Source organism: Etheostoma spectabile, chromosome 13, assembly GCF_008692095.1.
Source record: "Etheostoma spectabile isolate EspeVRDwgs_2016 chromosome 13, UIUC_Espe_1.0, whole genome shotgun sequence".
NCBI lineage: Eukaryota > Metazoa > Chordata > Actinopteri > Perciformes > Percidae > Etheostoma > Etheostoma spectabile.
Genome location: NC_045745.1, coordinates 20261992 through 20278602, shown reverse-complemented (window position 1 = coordinate 20278602; position 16611 = coordinate 20261992). Strand labels below are relative to the sequence as shown.

The window sequence follows — 16611 nt, the reverse complement described above, 5'->3', positions numbered from 1 at the left end:
AAGCCAAAATAAGTTCGCCGCTCCACAACTGCGCTGCACAAATGTTCCTTTCATTTGAGTTGCATTATTATTATTAATAATATGCTATAGGTCTATATATAACAACTCTGCCTCGCCCTTCTTTAAGATATGCAAATTAAGATTTCTTCACGTCTGTGGACTTGAAGATGACTTATATTTTTGTTTTCCTTTTTTGTTGCTAACTTAGGCTTACTTGAGAAACACTCTGTATGAAGCATTGGTGGGACAGAGACACAGAGTTTTGATTATTTTCCATTGGTTCCGCTAGATGGCGCTCGAAACTCAGAATACTTTAAACCACCTATGGATCACCTTATATTTTATTTGCTGTTGGGCCGCCATTGACAAGCTCCCACCCACTTTCCACTCTTCGTGAATTAAGCATGGCTATAACCTGCCACCTCCACCTTTCCATTAAATGCAGACATCCAGCTTCATTATTATGCTTATAGAGACCAGAACTCGGGAATAAAACTGCACAGTCGTCTGTGTGTAAACTAGCTGTCTGTAACTTGACTAAAGCCCCTGAAAACATTGTTTTAAATTCTGTGTAATGTTAAAAAGACACATGCAATCACATGTAAGATCAAAATCATCCAGGTTTGATTAGGATTTTGTTTTACATTCAAAACTATAATATGACAACTAGAATAATGTACTTGATGCAGTGCCCCTCTACAAGACAGGGCTACAAGATAGGTACAAAATTAAGCACCCACCTTTATTGATATAAATTAGTAACAACAAATAATGAAAGTAACGAAAAGAATTAGTTAAGGAATAAATCTGCTTTTGTGTGTTATTGAAAATTAATGCATAAAAGTGTAAACTAAAGAAAAATAGAATATTGATTTTGGTCCAGACTGAATAACGACTTTAACAGATTTAATAGAATGTTCTACTGACCTGTATGGTCCTCAGAGGAAAAATCCTACTGACTTTGGTGATTACCTGCCTTTTCCTCTGGCACATTTAAATGTCTGACTATACATATACCTGCTAAATTAATGAAATGGCTATCAGCCTCAGCTGTACTTAGCACTGATAAGTAAACGTTAGTACGCTAAAATGCTAAACTAAGATGGTAAAAAGGTAAACCTTACAGCATCAGCATAGCATTGCCAATGAGTGAGTGTCAGCATGCTGATGTTGGCGTTTAGCTTAAAGCACTGCTTTGCCTAAGTGTCATATCATGTTATTGTTTTCCAAAGAGTTGGCGTTTTCTATTGAGAATACTTTGTTTAAGTTAAGATTATTAAAACCAATCTTTTCCCTCAAGTAGGAACAAATATGACACAGAAGCAGTGCAAAAATGGCTTTTTAGCAGTGGCAAGTAACTCAGTACAGTGGATTCAAATGGGTCCGTAAGTTAATAACCTGCATTGGTATGTTAAACTTAGCGTGCTGGGGGGACCTGATAAATACCATACCATACAATACTCTGCATATCAGCTGGTTGGCCTTTGTTCTGAGTGAACCCCAATATTTATATGTGGGCTATTTTAGTAAGAGTTTACAAATGAATTAGACATAGGCTACATAAAGTAGGCAGAGAGCCTCACTCTGGCTGACTCTCTGCCGGTTTCAACCTTCAATTTGGTATTTAGATTAATGTCATGTTTCCTCATAATTTTATTATTGGTCATCACCCATTTTTGTCTCTTTCCCTCTTTTATCGGTTTTAGTCAAATCAAACCTATGTCTTTTCCATATTTCATTCTGTATATATCTTAGATTTTTTTGGGGGGGGAGAATTTTCCTCTTTAATCACTAGGACAGCTAGACATGAAAGGGCTACATATGGGCACGTGTTCTACCAACTGAGCTTTACTGAGTGCCCCATCATGTATGGTTTTTTTTAACAAATGTTTTGAATAGGATTTATTAATGACATGTCACATGCATGACATCTATTATGTCAGTGATTGCAAAGTCCTAACATTTACAATCTTTTCTTTTTATTTGTGTGTGACAGTTAATCGTAGTTAATCGTTTGCTCGTGTGTTCATCAGGGAGATCCTCGATCCTCAGAGGGAATTACACACTGTCACATTGTGTTGTGGATTTTGGTGATTAAAGGGCTGAGAGCCAGAGAAGCCAGACTGTTTCCAGGAAACAAATTCCACTTTAGAAAAAACAGGGATCAGTATGCAGACAATTTGAGCGGTTATAAAACCTGAACCTTGTGTTTTGTTTTAACGTACCTTGATCATGAAGAGGTGTAGGTAGGTGCATGATGTTGCAAAGGCAAGAACGTTTAAACAACTGCTTGAGGCTTTATTTTTTTCCATTACATCAGTTCAAATAAAGCAACCTGAGCAATGCATAAGCTTATAAAGCTCTCACGTAACGTCTATTATGTTGATCTGAGCGTACAACACATTAAGCCATGGCCATTGGGCTCGTAGCCCTGTTGTACACAGTTACCCTTGCCTTGTGTGGTGTCCTGGTGGCCCAAAGATCTCTCTGCTAGCTGGATTTCAACTAAGACCTTTTGTCACATTAGCCCCCCCTTTACTCATATTTTAATAATGAATACAACATTTTATGAAATAATGCTTTTTTTAAATATTGCCTAGTGGTTACTGCTGGTATTGTGTTAAGAATCTGTCCTTTTACCATAAATGAGGTGACGCATGCAAGCTAGTTCAGGCAATCAATTTTAGCTGCACTGCTGTACACAAACGTGACATGCCTCACTCCCTGTATTTAAGTTGCAAATTTCCCCATCTCTGCCTTGTCAATGCTGCTGCTGCCCTGCACCTGTATTGCTGCCTCCATCACCTGCAGGCTCCAGCCAGGGGGAAACTACTTAGTCGTCACTCTCCAATGTCTCCAGTAAACCCAAACTGTGGGGAGTGATGAGGTTGGAGTTTGGCCGCCAAACACAATGTTCTGTTGTTATGATATACATTTCATATGCGAGTTGTCTGACTGAACTACATCCCAAAAAAGGATTCAATCAGGGAACCTGCATTACCCCAAGTATCCTTGTCTCAGTATGACACAGTCAGAGATGGCAAAAGTACTAACTTCTCGTACTTAAGTAAAAGTACAGATACTTGTGTTAAAAAAATACTCTGGTAAAAGTGGAAGTAGTGATTTAACTTCTTTACTCAAGTAAAAGTAACAAAGTACAGGCTTGGAAATTTACTTAAAGTATAAAATAAAAATAACCTTGCGAATGACAATCATGATTTATGCAAAGCTACCTGGACCACACAAAAGTTACTAGAGTGCACGCTGAGACATTTAAGTGGACATGAAATAAGGCTCTTTATGTGCTATTGCCTACATTTTAAATGGATGTCTGCCAATAGGCCTACAGAGACTGGGACTCCAGGTTAATAAGATTCTGACTGAGTAAGAAGATATGCATTCAGTTGTGATTCTGTGAGAATTCACAGATCCTCTTTCTCTTTTTCAATCTTCCCCATAACATTTAAAGTAATCTACATGTATGTGTGTGGGCTCAAATATGGCTTTTGAAAAGAAAATAAAGGATAAAATATGAATTACTAAACTGACATTAATTAAGAAGTTCCCCAGCACATTCGCCAGGAGTCATTCTTGATGCTTATAGCCTATTATCTCAAACATCTCTCTAAGATAAGGATGATTGGGAATCTCCGTTTTCTTCATTTTCAATAATGTCGCCATTTATACTATGTGCTAACGTTAGCGCCATCAAGCGGCACTGATTTGCTGCGAATGAATGCAGAATACCGCTGAATCTGTCACCGTTCTAGCTCCATATCGAGTCGGCTAAGTGGTGCGTCAAACGCAACGCACAGTATATTCCCATCCAATTAGATTGAAAATGGCACTGATGACGCAAACAATAATAACGATAACTCCAGTGAAATGATGTGAAAGTTAGTGAGGACTAGATTAGGACTGGATTTAAAGTTGATTCTGGTTTCTAACCTGGCCCTAGGTGTCTGTTAAAACACGGACAGAGACAACTTCTCTCTGGCATCCACAAGTTTCCATCCACTTGTCAATCGAATTATCTGAAGTTCGGTAAAAACAAAAAACAAAAAAACTCACGCGAATAAATTTGGTGAAACTGTTGATGCTTCATTAAGATCGAGCAACGTCCAACCCAGGTAACAGGTGAAGAACACACAACAGAATCACCAGCTAACTCACTTTAAGTGCGCCAGAACTAAATACAACAACAGGCTTAAATGAACTGACAACATAATTATACGATTTACAGTTCTCAAAGACGCACACACACAATCTCAATTGATTACCCTTCGACTGGATTGTATGATCTCTTTTCCTTTTCTCTCATTGTTTTCTCCGCGTGATGCGCGCGCCCGCCCGTGGTGTGAGGCGCGTATCCGCGCTATTCTTTGACATGACAACCTCTTAGTAACGAGCCAATTTTGTAAAATGTAAGGAGTACCCATGTTTGTGTTAAAATGTACGGAGTCGGGGCAGCCTCTAGCTCACCCATTAAGACTGTTCACCCCATGTTGGCTGAGTCCTGCAGCGGCCCGGGTTCGAATCCGACCTGCGGTCCTTTGCTGCGTGTCATCCCCCATCTCTCTCTCTCTCATCCCCCATCCCTTTCATGTCTATCCACTGTCAATAAAGGACAAATCTTTAAAAAAAAAATGGAAGGAGTAAAAGTAAAAAGTCGCTACAAAAAATAGTAAAGTAAAAATATCAAAAAATCTACTCGAGTACAGTAACGAAGTATTTGTAGCCTACTTCGTTACTTCCCATCTCTGGACAAATATTAGAGAAATATTCAAGTATCTGAACCATTATAATGTCACCAATCCCCTTAGATTGGCCCTTATGTGCCACGTCTTGTGTCAGCATGCACTTCACTACACATGAGCTTGTTATAATGCACCTGTCAAAGGATTGGTAAAGTTCAAAGGTCAGAAGAGATTTTTTTTTCTGGTGAGTCTAATCTCTGGCACATTCTTGAGACGCTGTTGAATAAGACAGCTTACTCTGACGTTGTCGCATCATCATCCATGCTAAAATAGAACTAGGAGCCCTTAATCTGCTGAGATCAGGCAGACTGGAATACTCAGAATATCCACACTTTGCCACAACAAACATTACACATGGGTGAAATGTCATTGCTAGTTTTTAACCTTTGTGTCTGTGAGTTTGTTACCTCCTCAAAAATGGTGAAAGTAACTGAGTACTCTACTTACTTAACTATTTTCTTTACTTTTATATAGAATCAGTATCATGAATGGGAGCCATGTAAGGTCACATGTAGGCGATGGATAATTAACTAATCAACTGCAAAAAAAAAGAAGAATGGAAGGGAAAAAAATGTTAAAAGTAGAACTTCACAAGCTGTAACAGAGACATATGATGGAACCAAATAATGCCATATCAAGGGACTTTGTGCTACTTTGTAGAGCGCAATTGCAAAAAACAATATCAAAGATCAATAAGATCAAAGAAAATGAATGAATGTTTTAACACCTATTATAACTCATTTTAACTTAAATGAAGATCATAACGTTTTTGATGGCATAAGCTTAACCTCGGTGAAAGATGTAGACACAAATATTTTAGAGAAATATATCACAAATACAGAGGTCAAAAATGCAATAAGTTGTATGTCTTACTGTAAAACACCAGGGGAAGATAGATTGAGGAAGGTGGAATTCTATAAATGTTTCCAGGATGTATTGACCCCTTTTCTCACATTGTTACACAATAATATTATAATGTCTAAATCAATGCCTGTTAGCATGCAAACAGCTTTAATCTCAACAATACCAAAGCCGGGCAAAGATCATGTGCAAATGAATAATTTGAGACATCTCAGTCTGCTTGGTAATGATCACATGTAATTCACTAAAATATTTTCAATGTACCTTGGTACATTTTGACCAAATAGGATGTATGTCAAATATGTCAAATAGTCAATATGAGAAGGCTTTTCCACATAATGCACATAGCTGTTTTTCTTCAACATCCAGCAGTTATGTTATCGCTGGATGCTATTAAAGCATTTGACAGGATTGAATGGCCATATTTATGTCATACCTTGGAAAGATATGGTTTTGGGCCTATATGTATGCAATGGCACTTTATTACAAACCACTTGCATGTGTTAAAACCAATGGAATCGTGTCTTTATCTTCATCTTTCGAGTCAATCAACAAAGCAGTGTTGTCCAGTCTCACCAATCATTTGGATTCTGACACTAGAACCCCTAGCATGTGCTAACAGGGCTAACCAACAAATAAGCGGTATTAATTTACACGGGTATGATTTCAAAATAAATTAAAATGCAGACTATTTGTTTACTCTTTCAAATCCAGGAACCTCAGTGCCACTTATTTAAAACGGTACATGAACTTGGTAACCTTTCAGGATATACAGTAAATTGAAACAAGAGTGAAGCGACACCTCTCAACTGCATGACCTTCCCAGCACATCTTGCCACTGCGCAGATTGTTTGGAAGAAGTAGGGACTAAAACATCTTGGTATGAATAAAATGTCCCCGATAGGGAAGAGATTCAAGATAAATGGTCCTAAATTGATTAAGGCTTGAATTAAAACATCTTACCAGATGAGGAGCACTTCTGCTATCTTTGTGGGGCAGGACAGAGATAATCAAAATTAACGTTTTTCCCAGATTATCTTTTATGATATCATTGATTCCACTAAAATATCTGAATTTTGTTTTAAAGAGATTAAAAGATTTTTATAATGTTGTTATTGGGGAATAAAAAAAATGGCCTCAGATTAAGACACGGATAACAAACTTTATAGATATATATAGATTATAACAAAATGTAGGAACAGTATCGAAAATGTGCACAATTTTAAATTTCTCCCAGTGGCATGGAGTCCAAAATATTTAACGTGTAATATTAAATGAGAATGGATCACTGTCCCCAGAAATGGGTCTGTTGGGAGCCAAAGTAGATAAGCGGAAATGTGCAGTAACACAACAGATGTTAACATTGGCATTCCTGTCTGTTATAAGAATTATTCTTATGAATTTGTAAGTGAGAAAAGCAAACAGTTTTTGTCTGCTTTTTGAGACCATCTTGCGACGGTATCACACCAGTCGCTGTGCCACATCTGGCCAGGATGGTAAAGTGGGAGTACCCTTTCCCCCAGCCTTCATCATGATCTCATTTACACATCTGTAACCTGACTCACAAAGAATAGACAGATTCTTTAGATGCTAAAAATAGCAGTTCTAAAGACTATTATTAAACACAAGTCAACCAACAAATTTACACATCCGGTCAATTTTGACAAAAATAATTATCACCATCAGAGAACTTAACCCTGATTTTAAAAACACAACCCTTACACTTAAACTGCATGACCCATACCTATTCCAAATGAAAAGAGACTTGTTTATGCAGGTGCAAATGGGATTATCAGCCTACTACTACCAAAGTGTATTTTTACACCCTTTGTAGTCCAAAACCACCACCAGCTAATTGCTTAAAGGGATCATGAAACAGGCAAGCCCCAACGATGGTCAGAGGGAGGCTGAACGTATAAAAGGGCAGATCAACAGTTGTTGACCGCACTCTCCACTTACCCTGACAGACTCTACCAAGCTCCCAGACAATCTGAAAAGAGGTAAGCCTTCATCTTCATGGATGGATGGAAAGATTGAAAGATGGATGGATGAATACAATACAATACAGCTGTTGACTGTAGCCCATTTGGAGCATATTTTTTTTACTTTTAATAGAATACTGAGAAGGAAAAACTACATGGACTCATACTGGAAAGATATATATAATTGTTACAGAAACTCTTACCTACCTCAAGTGGAAAATCAATGGGTTATGTTCCATCTTGGAGTTAAGTGGGTATGGTAGTCATTTAAATTGTAGTACATTGTATTTGCTTACACAGCCCACAATTTATCAAAATGGGAGTTTAGATAAACGATAAACTATTAGAGAGAGACACATACTTTTGCGTAATACTTGTGTCACTTTACCAGACTGACCATAACGGGTCAAAGTATGGCTGCTGTAGATTAAAGTAGCCTAAAGGACTGACAGTAGGTTTGCAAGTAAATGTGCTGATCTCCCAGAATTCTTCTTCTTAGACAGTACAGAATTGTAACCTTTATGCAGAGCCACAAGTGCAGGCATATATCAGTTGAAGTAATAAAGAATGCTAATCGTAAAAATATTTTAACAATGAGAAACACAGATACAAGATACAAGTTCTTGGCTCAGTTTGGGGGGCAAAGTGACATAAAGTCTCCAACCAGCAATTAATCCATCAATAACCGCAAAATAAAACAGGTAAAGACAAAATGTAAAATGTGAAATACTATTGTACTTGATAGTTTCAGCAAAGTAGTTTCAAGAACGAAGTGATGATTTAGATTGTTAGTATTTAGATGTGTTCCTAGGCAGTCAGAGGTGAGCATTATCTGGATATTTCACAAAGATTATCCAATCAGAATTAAGGGAAGCCCATGTGTTGTACCTCTCCATGATCCTGAACGCCACATGCAGTCCTTGCTCCTGATTCTACATATAGTAGTTGGTTTGGATTGGAAATTCTTTCTGGACCAAACAAGTCACCATTATTTTCCATCTTAATGTAATGAATCAAGTTGGGGCAGGACAACTGTGTGTACTGTATGTTTTGTATAGTAAATATTGAGAAGAACTCACTAGTGAATAAGATAATGCCAGAAAGGAAATACAAAAATGAGCAAACCCCACTTTATCTATAATGAACATTCAAATGCTTACAGCTCTCTTGACCTTTCAATAATCATTATTACAGGGCTATAGAAGGCTGAAGTCAGGACTTAAGTCCAGAAATAATGCTGTACAGCAATTTACTGAACGTGTTTTATCCGTTTAACTGTCCTGAAATAGTCCAAACAGCTTTGACACTGCTGTTGCGTTTGAGGGGAATTAGTTTTGACATAATCGCGTGTGCCGTGTAAATCTGCTGTTTGGGTTAAGTTTGGTGTGTCTATTGGACAATCACAAATGATGGATAAACCAGGAGCCTGAACCCTGATCCACTGATCTCATCACAAAGGATTAACCTTCAAAACAGATGATCACTTTGGCTGCTGCAAAGGTGACAGTCGGTGAAGGATCATCTTAACCACAACCTATGACTAATGCTGGGACCTCCTAATAACATAAAATCCCTTCTCTTTTCTTTTCTTCCAACAGAACTCTTCCAAAGATCTTCCAGAGATGGCAAAGTAGGTGAAAGTATTAAGAAAAGATATATCATTATTGTGCAGCTAGTCACATTGTAACTTCCCAAAAGTAAAGCTCAAAAGTTATTATTGTTGGAAAGATCCCTTTTGATAAAAAAAAGAAAGAAAGAGCTGAAACAGATTAAAACCTGTGATCACTTTTAAAACTGTACTACCTTGGAGATACTGCACAGACTTTGACCTGGGTCAGTCAAAGTTTTAAAGTATTAATTTAAGGTTTGTAAAGGCTTAGTAGGGTGGTGCATAGGTTCAAACGTGGTCTCAGACAGTAACACAGGTAATCAGCTGTTAAGGAACGTGCCACACAATTTGTAATTCTCTCACCTGGGCCACCCTCTCAACTTGGGGAAAGATGAGGTTAAGCTGCTTATCCAGTTAGTTGTTCTTAACAGGATCAATGTGAATAAGGTTTTATTGGCCCTTCTGCTGCTTGCACGGACATACTGTTCATTACCTTCAGAGTGTAAAACGAATCATTGTTATGATCTGGACAATCCAGACAGTAACTCTGTTAATGGATGTTGTCATATTTACTTACAATGTTTGCTTTGTATTACAAATATATAGTTCTGCAACCATACATTCAACATTTCATGAATGAAAAATAGTCTTAAAGTTGTTTTTCTCTTCCTTTTTTCTCAGGGTTTTCAAGAAGACCAGTCGTAATGGAGGGGTAAGTTACGTTTGAATGAAAAATGAGTGAAACCAGGCGTGAAACATACTTGGACACAGATTTTCTTTCAACAGGGCTTGAAACCCTCAACTGTTTTCTCTTCCTTTTGTCTCACAGCTCAGCCTCTACCTGGGGAAGAGGGACTATGTGGACAGCTTGACCAGTGTGGAAAAAGTTGGTACGTTCCTTCTTCAGCGTGTGTGTGTGTGCAGCTGTGTTGTATCGATGATACATATAACATTGCCTGCACTGCTACCTTTTTTACAGAGGGAGTTGTGTTGCTGGACCCATCTAGCCTTGGAGACAAGAAAGGTAACATCATAAAATGTTCAATTTTTAAAGTCCTAAAAAAGAAAACCTTTCCAAGTTGAACAATTTGGAGATGTAAGTGATTGTAATGAAATAATGAAGCAACAATTTTGTGTCAAAAGTGTTTGTGCAGCTGGCATGTGCCTTCCGGTACGGTAATGAAGACCTGGATGCCGTAGGCCTGTGCTTTAGGAAGGACATCTGGATCCACCATCTTCAGATCTACCCTGAGTCCCACAAGCCTACTCTGACCCCCATGCACGAGACCCTGCTGAAGAAGGCTGGAGACAACGGACACCCTTTCACTTTCGAAGTATGACAACTTGTTTAGATACAAGGGAGTTTTAAGGGATTTTTCAGATTTCTTTGAAGTGGGGTTGTATAAGGGAGGCTTATCCATAGTCAGTGTACCTAGGGTTAGTGCTACCTACAGGTGACAGATCACTGACTACCCCTTTAAAGCTTTAGTGTGTAGCTTTTTTTATAATAATGAACGTCCATTGCATTCAAGGCATTGCCGAGTGAGTTGATACAAAGCTAATAAAGATTCCACAAACCTCTTTGTCTTTCTCAATATGGTTATGTTTAGAAAATGGTGTCGTCCCACAACTTTCACGCACAGAAGCTCGAGTGAAGATAGTTACCTCTTCTGAACAGTCCATCAGGTTTTTTAATCCGCCGTGTCCTCCTTAGCCTCAAGTAACTGCGTGGAGGAGGGGTGGGGGGTGCACGATCATAGAAGGCTTGTGTCATGTGCATGCGCTGACACCTGTTGTTGTCGTTACTTAGAATTCCTCATGGGGAGACAGAAACTACGCACTGTAGCTTTAAGACCTCAGTCTGTTCAACCACACATTCTACCTTTTGTGTTCAGGTTGAAATGAAAAGTTTATTGAACAAATTGGGTCATGGACAGAACATGTATATGGATTCTTAAATTGTATTCTTTAAATACTGACTTTAAACAGATAAAAAAGATAAAAAAACAACTTGTCTGAACTTCCGTTAAGTTATAAATGTTCTTCTTTGTCTCTCAAGATTCCCACGAACCTGCCATGCTCGGTCTCTCTGCAACCTGGACCAGATGACAAGGGAAAGGTAAACCTCATGCTAAGCTACCAACGCTATTGACCTCTCAATAGTTAGCTTAGTGTGTAAGCAAGTATGTTTGTTGTTGCCACTGTTGATTGTTGACTGCTTTTCTTTTGCTTTGCAGGCTTGTGGTGTCGACTTTGAGGTAAAAGCTTACCTTGCCATGGAAAAGAACAACCCTGATGAAAAGATTGAGAAGAAGTGAGTATGCTTTCATGTTTTTCATTTTCACAATCTCTTGTATTTAGTTATCCTTCAACTTTTAGCTGTTTGCCTTGCTGTTCTGTTATTCCTATACCTGCAGGTATAAATAAAATACAAAGGCCAAACTTGGTTTCAGTTCTCAACTCTCTTATTTTTGTTTCACTCTCAAAAGCACTCTGCTGGAACAGAAACTTCCACAACACTGTCTAACATTGTCTCTACTTTCTTTATCCCCTTCTGACCCACAGGGACTCAGCTCGCCTCGTCATTCGCAAAATCCAGTACGCCCCCTCTGAGGTGGGCGGTGGGGTGAAGGCCGACATCTGCAAAAGCTTCATGATGTCGGACAAGCCTGTTCACCTGGAAGCTTCATTGGACAAAGATGTACAGTAGCATAACTTTCTTAACTTTAAGCTTTATTTCTCTGCTTTTCTAAATCTTTGTTAACATATCCAGAGTGAGTTTGAATGCAGACTAAGTTTTCCCAATCATACCTCCATTCCCTATTCCCCACCAATAACTAGTTGTTTTCTGGTTTTGACCACAGCTCTACTTTCACGGTGAAGTAATCCCAATCAAAATCAAAATCAACAACGAGAGCAACAAAACAGTTAAGAAATTCAAAATCACTGGTGGGTATCTCTGATAATCAAAATGATTTTACATACTGTAGATTTAACAGAACTGTTACTAAAAGCACAACATAATTATTTGTTTCCTTCTTCTCATAGTGGAGCAAACCACAGACATTGTCCTCTACTCAGCAGACAAATATAGCAAGAATGTTCTGAACGCAGAGTTTGGGTAGGCGGACAGAAAACTAAAAACAAAGCATAAAAAGCAAAGCATAAGAACACAGTTTGGTATGTTTATGAATGGGTTGGTTTGTGTTATATCGTCCACAGAGAGACAGTGGAGGCCGAAAGCACCTACAACAATACCCTGAACATCACCCCCATGCTGGCTGAAAACAAGGAAAAAAGGGGACTTGCACTGGACGGGCAACTGAAAGAAGAGGACACTAACTTGGCCTCCACCACTGTGTGAGTGTACAAACGGTGGACAGGATAGAAGTAGTCCTTTACATGGAATTCATTTAGCTTTCCTTATAGTCACTCCATGTCCATAATGTCTTATGTGAGTTTTTTTTTTTTAAAAGACATTTAACTGAATTAAACCTTCAAATCCCTCAAATTCTTGTAATTCCTCTTCTCCATAGACTGGGACCAGGTGCAGAAAAAGAGGTGATGGGAATTTTAGTTTCCTACAAGATTAAAATTACCCTCATGGTGGCCGGAGGAGGGTAAGTGTCTGATCCTGGTTACGCAGTTTAATTTCAAGGAAACTTAATTAAAAATGAAAAGTGGAATTAATGAAACTCTCTTTTCCTAATGCAGCCTGCTGGGCGGCCTTACTGCCAGGTGAGTAAGGTTTATTTCCAATCACATCAAAGCCCATGCTGCCAGTTAGAAGTGATGATGAATCACCTGTGTTGTTCTGATTGGTTGTTTGGTTTTCTCTGCAGCGATGTCTCAGTGGAGCTGCCACTAAAGCTCATGCACCCCAAACCGGAAGGTATTTTTGTAATAACTCACACAAAGAAAACCTCAGATTTCTCCTTACACTACAATACCTTTTGGCTTTTGTACTTGTTTCACCCTCTCATCTTACTATTTTCTTTCTTTCACATCAACCTGCTTCCCAAATTGAGCAGAGTAAAGACCGCTCAGCGTGAGTATAACATTTCTGTGTGTGTGCACATGTGTGTTTATGCATGTTTATCCGTTAGTCTTTTGCATTGCTTATTGTCTGTCAAATGCAGCAACACAATGACAAAAAACACACAAAAAAAACAATTCAAACAGGGAATTATAAATAGAAATGATTGAGAATTGTTTTACATTACTTATATGGTAATTTCCTGCTACAATAAATGCAGTTCAGGGATCAACCATGTGGTAAATTAATGTGTTATCTTGCAGTATAATGCTGAAACATTTCAGGTATTGATTGTGTTGTTGTTGCTTTTTTCTCCACATACTGCATCTTGTAAACGTATGTGTTTATTTCTTCCCAGAGAGGATGTTACACTTGGGCTTGAAAAGAAACCCACAGAATGACAGGAAGACAATGAGAGGAGGTGACACAAGAGTGAAAAGAAGAAGGATGTGCCTGGTGTAATGAATCAACAATAACCGAGCAACTGAGGAGAATGACCTGTTCAACACACTGTGTGGATCCTCTCACAGATTGTGTTCTTTTTGTTGTTTATTTACTGTAATTTAGCTGTAGATGAAGTGTTCAGACTGCAAAATAGTATCCAACATTTAGAGACAAAATTCTTTTCCCCTCACTTCAGAGTAAAACCACTGGGCTTTGGATTGCAGTGGTGCACACATCTATTACTTTGACTTGCCCTTTTCTCTTTCTGAAACGTATTGGATTATGTTTCAGATGTCAAGTTGAATAACCCATAATACAATAAAATTTAATGTAAAAACAGAATTATGTGATGTGGGTATTTTTTGTTTATGTTTTTGTCTCAGCTGATTATAGTCTGGATGCAATGTCATCTTCAGATTAACTTAACAATGCATTGTTTTTTACACACACACACACACACACACACACACACACACAGTTCATGCAGTAGATTAAGTTTTTAACTACATTACATTCTTTAAATTGTCACAGTATATTTACAGATACTTACCATTGGGGGGCAGGGGGGGGGGGGGGGGGGGGGGGGGGGGGGGGGGTGATGCTAGATGAGAAGTACCTCTGACAGTTTCCCTGTCTGAAAGCCTTCACAGCTACATGACTTCATGCAGAGTGGTTAAGGGTTAACTAGTGGGGAGGCCAAACTTAAGGACGTCCTCTGTGTCTCTGTCTCTGCGGTATTAAAACATTTAAACACAGTCTCTTTATGTGTGTTTCTCTACATCTTTATAGTTCCCCAATTCTATACTATAAACCAGTACAAAACACAAGGTTTAGAAAAAAGGTCTTTTTTCATAGCAGTAGAAATGTGACCATTGCTCATTGTTGTTTATTTTTTCAGAAATGTGTGTCCATGTGTTGGATAATCAATTAATAATAATAATAATCAACCCAACCCCATTAGTCTTTTAAGAGTGTGATTATGTTTTAATAAAATACAAGAATTTCTGCTTCCAAAAAAACAAATCATGACTTACTTAACCTTGTATACAGTTATTGCCGATTGCTTACACACGGAAATCAATAGTATTACCCAATTATCAAAACAATACACTCAAGGAGCAAAACAACAAGGAGATGTGCACCACTATAAGCACACTTTTTGCAAAACAATACACACAGTGATTTGCAAAACACTAAACACACTGAAACATACATTAGACACAGCAGTATATCATGATGTCACTTCCTTGCAATTCCAAAGCACTGAGTGTCAAATGACCACACCTATGAGCCGATCTGTGAAACAGCCATCAGGTGCATAAACACATGACTGCTTAATTGTAGGCACACCAGTCAGATTTAAGCACTAAAAATGGAGCAGGTAAGTCTAGTATTTTCTGTACTGTATTTTTGGTTGTTTTCAGATCTTTTTAATTTTATTTTTTACTATAATTGTAATCTGTACTGGATACAGTATTTTGCATTTGCCTGTTGTTTGCTAAGCTAACATTGTTTTGCACACTACAGTAATATAGTTTTTTCCAAATGCTTACACACGAAATCTTTTCATGTCACATGATTTTTGAAATCTCTCACTCAAAGCGCAAAACTATAGCTATTTCTCAGCCTTTCACTCAGTTTTCAATTGCATAAAACACTCTTTTCAAAACACTACACCCAATTCTCTACCCAATACATAATCTAACAGGAAGTGACTGGCTTTCCTTTTCCAAACACAACCAATCAAAATGCTACATTTATTTACCAGACACACAAACACACACACACACACACACACACACACACACACACACACACGTTCCTGATATATGCAAACAGTATGCTTGACTGAACACTAACCAATCACTGCTTTAGTATAGGTCTATACATAGGTCAAAGGTCAGATTACCTGTTTTGAACAATGGATGCCAACAATAGGAAGAGAGTAAGGGGAGGAGGAGGGAGAGACAGGGGACGACAACTAAAGGAGACAAATATCAAATAGGTATAGACAAGTTTACCATTGTTAAAAGTGTGTGTAGCATACCCTCCGAAAGATGGTCTGACGCTTTACTAGTGCCTCTTCGAAGGGGCGCTATAAACATTTTATATTTAACTTTGTGGCCGTTACTGTTTTATCTTTTTTCCGTTACATACAGCAGGAAACTGGTTGACGTGCCAGCGGGTGACTTTCAAAATAAAAGCCCATTTTATTTAGAACAGGAAGAAGACACAAAAAGCTATTTCCTTCATAAAGATAAAACATACACTGGGTTATTTACAGTGTGGATTAAGTGTGTAGGACAGAAAATTGCTAGCCTACTTGGTTTTATGAGCGCTACTTCCAGAGGAAGGCAGTCGAGTGCAACGTCAAGGATGCCAACTTCCTCAAAAGAAAGAAAATCAAAGAAGAAGAAGACGACGACACTGCACTGGACTATGGATATGACGTCATCACGCACAACGTGTATCGCTGAAGCAACATGGCTCTGAATGGAGGTTTGTGAATTTATGAGATTATAGTCGAGTTAACTTTGACATTTCTCCCTTTCACCTGTGTTGTTGATAAAGAACTACTGTGTCGTAAATGTAAGCAGTGATTATCGTGTGTAATTTTATTTTCACTAAGTTTTGTCGTCACCACTATATAGATAACCGTTAGCCCGGTTGGTTTGCTAGTTAGCTAATGATAATTTCTTAGCAGAGCACTGCGGCAATGCTAATCACGTTTTATGAACCCGAGTAGCGTACAAATGTTCTAAATAATGCACAAGTCTTTCAAAAATCGAATGAAATAGGCAAAAGGGGTAACATAAATAGACAACATCTATTCTACACACGTAACAGCAGTGCTAAGGGTTGTGTCATCACAGTAAAATTACTGACTTTTGTAAGGATACAAGTACATGACTGTGTGTGTGT

At 38.3% G+C, this 16611-nt stretch overlaps 2 protein-coding genes across 5 annotated transcripts in view; both read left to right on the top strand.

Annotated features, from left to right (window-relative positions):
- Positions 1–7465: 7465 nt before the first annotated feature.
- On the top strand, positions 7466–14031 carry arr3a (arrestin 3a, retinal (X-arrestin)). Of its 2 annotated transcripts, XM_032534105.1 has the most exons (17): positions 7466–7618; positions 9199–9230; positions 9891–9921; positions 10039–10099; positions 10189–10233; positions 10353–10543; positions 11269–11328; positions 11447–11523; positions 11775–11910; positions 12074–12158; positions 12258–12330; positions 12432–12569; positions 12746–12829; positions 12924–12947; positions 13052–13101; positions 13241–13257; positions 13604–14031. In XM_032534105.1, the coding sequence occupies exons 2-16, from the start codon at positions 9223–9225 to the stop codon at positions 13243–13245; spliced, it is 1068 nt and encodes a 355-aa protein (XP_032389996.1). In that variant the 5' UTR covers positions 7466–7618; positions 9199–9222; the 3' UTR covers positions 13246–13257; positions 13604–14031. The 2 variants fall into 2 exon arrangements, with proteins under 2 accessions (XP_032389996.1, XP_032389995.1); XM_032534104.1 differs by having other exon boundaries at positions 13052–13257.
- A 1909-nt stretch (positions 14032–15940) lies between these two features.
- The window catches only part of znrd2 (zinc ribbon domain containing 2), a 2699-nt gene continuing 2028 nt past the window's right edge, over positions 15941–16611 (top strand). Inside the window, exon 1 of one of the 3 annotated variants that reach the window (XM_032534106.1) lies at positions 15941–16188. In XM_032534106.1, the coding sequence (XP_032389997.1) occupies positions 16173–16188 (16 nt within the window). In that variant the 5' untranslated portion in view covers positions 15941–16172. Of the gene's footprint in view, positions 16189–16466; positions 16488–16557; positions 16580–16611 lie in introns of those variants that run through there. The other 2 variants (XM_032534108.1, XM_032534107.1) reach the window with 2 other exon arrangements.